The sequence below is a fragment of the Oncorhynchus kisutch genome, unplaced genomic scaffold (genome assembly GCF_002021735.2).
Source record: "Oncorhynchus kisutch isolate 150728-3 unplaced genomic scaffold, Okis_V2 scaffold3958, whole genome shotgun sequence".
Classification (NCBI taxonomy): domain Eukaryota; kingdom Metazoa; phylum Chordata; class Actinopteri; order Salmoniformes; family Salmonidae; genus Oncorhynchus; species Oncorhynchus kisutch.
In genome coordinates, this window is record NW_022265903.1 from 117,743 (window position 1) to 125,000 (window position 7,258).

At 42.8% G+C, this 7,258-nt stretch overlaps 1 protein-coding gene across 1 annotated transcript in view; it reads left to right on the forward strand.

Annotated features, from left to right (window-relative positions):
* LOC116372504 (NLR family CARD domain-containing protein 3-like) overlaps positions 1-7,258 on the forward strand; it is a 29,448-nt gene that overhangs the window by 16,826 nt on the left and 5,364 nt on the right. The window contains 6 exon segments of the mRNA XM_031821307.1: positions 1,590-1,706; positions 2,759-2,848; positions 3,960-4,076; positions 4,412-4,496; positions 4,626-4,854; positions 5,653-7,258. The exon segment at positions 5,653-7,258 is cut by the window's right edge and continues 186 nt beyond it. Of these exon segments, the coding sequence (XP_031677167.1) occupies positions 1,590-1,706; positions 2,759-2,848; positions 3,960-4,076; positions 4,412-4,496; positions 4,626-4,854; positions 5,653-7,258 (2,244 nt within the window).

The window sequence follows — 7,258 nt, forward strand, 5'->3', positions numbered from 1 at the left end:
TACATGGTATCACTTGTTATACATAATTTTTATACATAAATCATTGCCAAAAGCACAAGATTGATCATATAGAAATATAAAATATTATTTTTGGCTACTACAAAGCAATTACATGTGGAACAGGAAGGTGGGACTAGAGACTTCATGCACAGTTACCCACCCACTTATACCCATAAGTATAAAATGTCTTTATTCTCACCACTTATACGACCAATGTTCTACTCTGAGACACTTTGGCCATATGGACCCAGATCTCAACATAATGTTATAAAAAGACATAGAATGTTTGTTTAACATAATAATAAAAAATGAATATTACTAATGTAACCCACTGTAAAGACTGGGTTCAGTTGATTGTGTTCCACTGCTCATGTCCGCGTTCTGGAACTGTCCGCGTCCCCGTACAGAACTGTCCGCGTCCACGTTCGGTGTGGCGCCAAGCCGGTTACGCGCAGAGTGGACTGAGGTGATCTTGGGGAATAACGACGGAGTTTGTTACAGTGTTGAGACACCGAAGTTTATTGTTCAATTTCCTTTTTTCTTTACGGTCAGGGACAGTGTGAGTGTAGCCAGATCCTTTTCACTCTCTATCCTTGTTTCATTTTGTGTTTCACCGGATTCATCATCGAGATGAGGGACAGACGAACGACCTGCGAGCTAGTCGGTACAGCTCGGTAAGCTAGCTAGCTACTCTACCAGCAGCATCCTAGTTAGTCGGTACAGCTCGGTAAGCTAGCTAGCTACTCTACCAGCAGCATCCTAGTTATCCTAGCTAGTCGGTACAGCTCGGTAAGCTAGCTAGCTACTCTACCAGCAGCATCCTAGTTATCCTAGCTATTCGGTACAGCTCGGTAATCTAGCTGGCTACTCTACCAGCAGCATCCTAGTTATCCTAGCTAGTCGGTACAGCTCGGTAAGCTAGCTAGCTACTCTACCAGCAGCATCCTAGTTACCATAGCTACCACTACATCATCACCGGCTGTCTGCATTTCTTGTGGACCGATGGAGCTCCCCGGTTGTTTCTTCCACCTGTTAAATCCCGGTGAGGCTTCTCCCTCTCTCGTTGACGGATGCTGGCTACCTCTGTCCGGTTCTCCTCTCTTCACTAGATGGACGGTAACTTTAGTGTTTAACCCCTCTGTGTCCAAGGACCAAACTTTTGAATATTATTTTCAGGACGCCTCAATAGCAGGTATTGAACCCCGGGTAAATAATCACTAGTCAGAACATCAACCTCAGTATACATTCATTATAAAAATCATCTTAATATCTGATATTGTGAGTAAACAACCTCGAGAGTGCGTCTTCCAGCCCTCCAATAAATTACATCATTCAACCCTCCCGGTTAGTAAATTTACCTCAACATGCCCCCGGAGAAGGCAGAGTAACGACACCAGCCTTTTAGCGGGGCTGACAGACTGACTACAACGCTCGCGACGCTAAATTAATTTAGTTTTTAAAAATGACACGCTGCTCGCGCCATTAACTAACGTCTGGAAGTCCGTTCTATTTGTGAAACTCTTCTTATGTTTCCCCATCTGAGCTCAGAGTAGATGAGAGATGTAATGTTTGTCTCTGTTGTGTTGAAGTCCAATCAAGCAGGAGAGACCAGCCTCCCCTGTTCCCAGCTGTGTGTCCATGAAGAGTAACCAGTCTATGATTCAACCTATAATGTTTAGAGAGGGAGACTTTTCTACTGAACAAAGGTAAGAAGAACTCATGGGTCCTGGTCAGTGAGTTAAACAACACTGTCTCTAGTCATTTCTCCTCTCCCACTTTCCCATTTATTGTTGTTGTTTTCATAATCCATAGGCTCATCCTTTTATCCATTTTCATAGTCCTAAAACAATATTAAACAAACACAACATTCCCTCCCTGTGTGTGTGTGTGTGTGTGTGTGTGTGTGTGTGTGTGTGTGTGTGTGTGTGTGTGTGTGTCTGAACTCCCTGGATGAGGAGATGTAATCTCTATTCTGGTTGCCTAATCACTTATACCCCTACCTACATGTGGATATTACCTCAATTACCTCAACTACCTGGTACCCCTGCACATTGACTCAGGACTGGTACTCCTTATAGTCTCATTATTACCTCAACTACCTGGTACCCCTGCACATTGACTCAGTACTGGTACTCCTTATAGACTCATTATTACCTCAACTACCTGGTACCCTGCACATTGACTCAGTACTGGTACTCCTTATAGTCTCATTATTACCTCAACTACCAGGTACCCTGCACATTGACTCAGTACTGGTACTCCTTATAGTCTCATTATTACCTCAACTACCAGGTACCCTGCACATTGACTCAGTACTGGTACTCCTTATAGCCTCATTATTACCTCAACTACCTGGTACCCCGCACATTGACTCAGTACTGGTTCTCCTTATAGTCTCATTATTACCTCAACTACCTGGTACCCTGCACATTGACTCAGTACTGGTACTCCTTATAGTCTCATTATTACCTCAACTACCAGGTACCCTGCACATTGACTCAGTACTGGTACTCCTTATAGTCTCATTATTACCTCAACTACCTGGTACCCTGCACATTGACTCAGTACTGGTACTCCTTATAGTCTCATTATTACCTCAACTACCTGGTAGCCTGCACATTGACACAGTACTGGTACTCCTTATAGTCTCATTATTACCTCAACTACCTGGTAGCCTGCACATTGACACAGTACTGGTACTCCTTATAGCCTCATTCTTGTTATTTTGTGTTGCTATTTCCTTATTTTTATTTACAAGGCACAAGGACAACGTAGCACGTCCTGTGAACACGTCAGGGTTCCATAGCCGGAGGCAGACCAGCAGAAACTGGATCAGCAGCACAACAAGGTAACACGTCTGGTGAACAGGTCAGAGTTCATATCCTCAGGCAGACCAGCAGAAACTGGACCAGCAGCACAACAAGGTAACACGTCTGGTGAACAGGTCAGAGTTCATGTCCTCAGGCAGACCAGTAGAAACTGGATCAGCAGCACAACAAGGTAACACGTCTGGTGAACAGGTCAGAGTTCATATCCTCAGGCAGACCAGTAGAAACTGGACCAGCAGCACAACAAGGTATCACGTCTGGTGAACAGGTCAGAGTTCATATCCTCAGGCAGACCAGCAGAAACTGGACCAGCAGCACAACAAGGTATCACGTCTGGTGAACAGGTCAGAGTTCATATCCTCAGGCAGACCAGTAGAAACTGGATCAGCAGCACTACAAGGTATCACGTCTGGTGGAGCCTGTATCAATACTGATAGGATGGAAAGAAAGGGAGCTCTGCTCTCAGATCAGCTTTCTCCATTCAAATATGTTCTTTACATTAGAATTATTTCACAATACTGACCACGGATCAGCTTCTATTATCCCCTATGGCTACAAATACTAAATGAATAAAATGTCAAATATAAGTGTTTTACATACAGAACTCATATTACTGTATTGAATTATTATATTAAAATATTTAAATATTGATGTTAAAAGTGTATCATTTATATAGTTATGTTAAACATTAAACGTTAAACATTCCTTATTAAACATGTATTTATTTGTTACATTTGTCTGTGTAGCAGATATATATTATTACTGTGTAAAACCTAGCAGATATATATTATTACTGTGTAAAACCTAGCAGTACTACTGATTTCTCTGAGAGTGAGGCAGATATATATTATTACTGTGTAAAACCTAGCAGTACTACTGGATGAGAGTGAGACAGATAGAAATTATTTAGAAAAAACATGATTATTTGTCTCTGAAAAAAACAAAACTTATAAACATAATTTCTTTAACGTTCGCGACGCTAAATGAATTTCGTTATTAAAAATGACACACTGCTCGCGCGCCATTAACTAACGTCTGGAAGTCAGTTCTATTTGTGAAACTCTTCTTATGTTTCCCCATCTGAGCTCAGAGTAGATGAGAGATGTAATGTTTGTCTCTGTTGTGTTGAAGACCAAACAAGCAGGAGAGACCAGCCTCCCCTGTTCCCAGCTGTGTGTCCATGAAGAGTGACTGGTCTATGATTCAACCTATAAACTTTAGAGAGGGAGACTTTTCTACTGAACAAAGGTAAGAAGAACTCATGGGTCCTGGTCAGTGAGTTAAACAACACTGTCTCTAGTCATTTCTCCTCTCCCATTTTCCCATTTATTGTTGTTGTTTTCATAATCCATAGGCTCATCCTTTTATCCATCTTCATAGTCCTAAAACAATATTAAACAAACACAACATTCCCTGTGTGTGTGTGTGTGTGTGTGTGTGTGTGTGTGTGTGTGTGTGTGTGTGTGTGTGTGTGTGTCTGTGTGTGTGTGTGTGTGTGTGTGTGTGTGTGTGTGTGTGTGTGTGTGTGTGTGTGTGTGTGTACTCCCTGGATGAGGAGATGTAATCTCATGTTTTGTCCACAGAAACCAACAGGAGAGATCAGAGTCAGAGATTCTCAGTGGTCAGTCTTCCCAGAGTCATCAAACAAACCTGGCCTCCATATTCAGTGTATGTGGTCCTGTTATGTACATTTGTTTTTGTTTACCTCAAGTAAAGTTGATCTGTCAATCATTCATTAATGTGTTGATGAGAAAGCATTTATTCTCTTGCTTAACTTATTTACTTTATTTATTTCAGACGCTTGAAGAGAAAATTATGACATTTGTGAAGAACGAGCTGAAGATGTTCAAGAGGATTCTTAGTCCAGAACTCCCAGGAGGCTTTGAGAGTCAGAAGCAGGATAAGGAAGTGGTGGATGCTGATGATGAGAAGCAGGAGAGCAGTGCTAGAGAGGGGGCTCTGAAGATCACACTGCACATCCTGAGGAAAATGAACCAGAAGGAGCTTGCTGACACACTGGAGAAATGTAAGATCTGTCTGCCTCATGTTGAATGATGTTTTATAACATTTAAAAGCTGTAGGTAAAGTACAGCTAAAGTAGCTGTGTAACTCAATGATATTGTAGCAGCCTTAACACAACACCTAGTGACCTCATCAAGTAGCAGCAGGGACGTGTTGTGTTGATTCATTTAGAGAGAGAGACAACATTAATAATACCATCAATAATACCAATAATTTAGAGAGAGAGAGACAACATTAATAATACCATCAATGAGGCCTCCCGGGTGGCGCAGTGGTTAAGGGTGCTGTACTGCAGCGCCAGCTGTGCCATCAGAGACTCTGGGTTCGCGCCCAGGCTCTGTCGTAACCGGCCGCGACCGGGAGGTCGTTGTCTCATCGCGCACCAGTGACTCCTGTGGCGGGCCGGGCACAGTGCGCGCTAACCAAGTTGCCAGGTGCACGGTGTTTCCTCTGGCACATTGGTGCGGCTGGCTTACGGGTTGGATGTGCGCTGTGTTAAGAAGCTTGGGTTGGGTTGTATATCGGCGGACGCATGACTTTCAACCTTCGTCTCTCCCGAGCCCGTACGGGAGTTGTAGCGATGAGACAAGATAGTAGCTACTATACAATTACTAACACATAATTATAATAATAATATAATCAGTCACACCAGTCTGTAATGCATTATGACAACATTTACACATTTATACAGTCAGTTAAGAGAATAAATTATTATAATGTACAACTTTATAACAGTCCTACAATACTGTAGACATTAAAACAGACGTAATATTAATATCCTCTGTGTTATTTCTAGATTCAGATGAGCTCGCTGTGATTTGCCAACGTGAACTCAAATCTAATCTAAAGAAGAAGTTTCAATGTGTATTTGAGGGGATCGCTAAACAAGGAAACCCAACACTTCTCAATAAGATCTACACAGAGCTCTACATCACAGAGGGTGGAACAGGACAGGTCAATAATGAACATGAGCTGAGACAGATTGAGACAACAACCAGGAAACAAGCAAGACCAGAGACTGCAATCAAATGTAACGACATCTTCAAACCCTTAACTGGACAAGACAAACGTATCAGAACTGTGCTGACAAAGGGAGTCGCTGGCATTGGAAAAACAGTCTCTGTGCAGAAGTTCATTCTGGACTGGGCTGAAGGAAAAGCAAATCAGGATGTCCAATTTGTATTTTCATTCCCTTTCCGGGAGCTGAATTTGATGAAAGAGGACAAACACACTTTGATTGAACTTCTTAATCACTTCTCAATGGAAACCAAACAATCAGGAATCTCCATCTACAACAAGTACAAAGTTCTGTTCATCTTTGATGGTCTGGATGAGTGCCGACTGCCCCTTGACTTCCAGAAGAACAAGATCTGTTGGGACGTCACAGAGTCAACTTCAGTGGATGTTCTGCTGACAAATCTCATCAAGGGAAATCTGCTTCCATCTGTCCTCCTCTGGATAACTACCCGACCTGCAGCAGCCAATAAGATCCCTTCTGGGTGTGTTGACCAGGTGACAGAGGTACGAGGGTTCAATGACCCACAGAAGGAGGAGTACTTCAGGAAGAGATTCAGTGATGAGGACCTGGCCAGCAGAATCATCTCACACATAAAGACATCAAGGAGCCTTCACATCATGTGCCACATTCCAGTCTTCTGTTGGATTTCTGCTACAGTCCTTGAACACATGCTGAAACATAAGAGAGAAGAGATGCCCAAGACTCTGACTGAGATGTACACACACCTTGTGGTGTTTCATACCAAACAGAAGAATGAAAAGTATCTTGGGAAAGAAGAGACAGGTCCACACTGGAATAAAGAGAGCATTCTGTCACTGGGAAAACTGGCTTTTCAACAGCTTGTGAATGGCAATCTGATTTTCTATGAAGAAGACCTGAAAGAGGCTGGCATTGATGTCAATGAAGCCTCAGTGTACTCAGGATTGTGCACACAGCTCTTTAAAGAGGAATGTGTGCTGTACCAGGACAAGGTGTACTGCTTCGTACATCTGAGCATTCAGGAGTTTCTGGCTGCTGTATATGTGTTCCTCTCATTCATCAACAACAATGAGAATCTAATGGACAAACTGCAAACAAAGTCCAGTATCTTTTCTTCGCTGTTCAGAGACAAGCCTGAAGTTACTTTCTACAAGAGTGCTGTGGATAAAGCCTTACAAAGTGAGACGGGAAACCTGGACCTTTTCCTCCGCTTCCTTCTGGGCCTCTCACTGGAGTCCAATCAGAAGCACTTACGAGGTCTACTGACAAAGACAAGAAGCAGCTCACAGAGCCATGAAGAAACAATCGAGTACATCAAGGAGAAGATCGGGGAGGATCTCTCTCCAGAGAGGAGCATCAATCTGTTCCACTGTCTGAATGAACTGAATGACCATTCTCTAGTGAAGGAGAT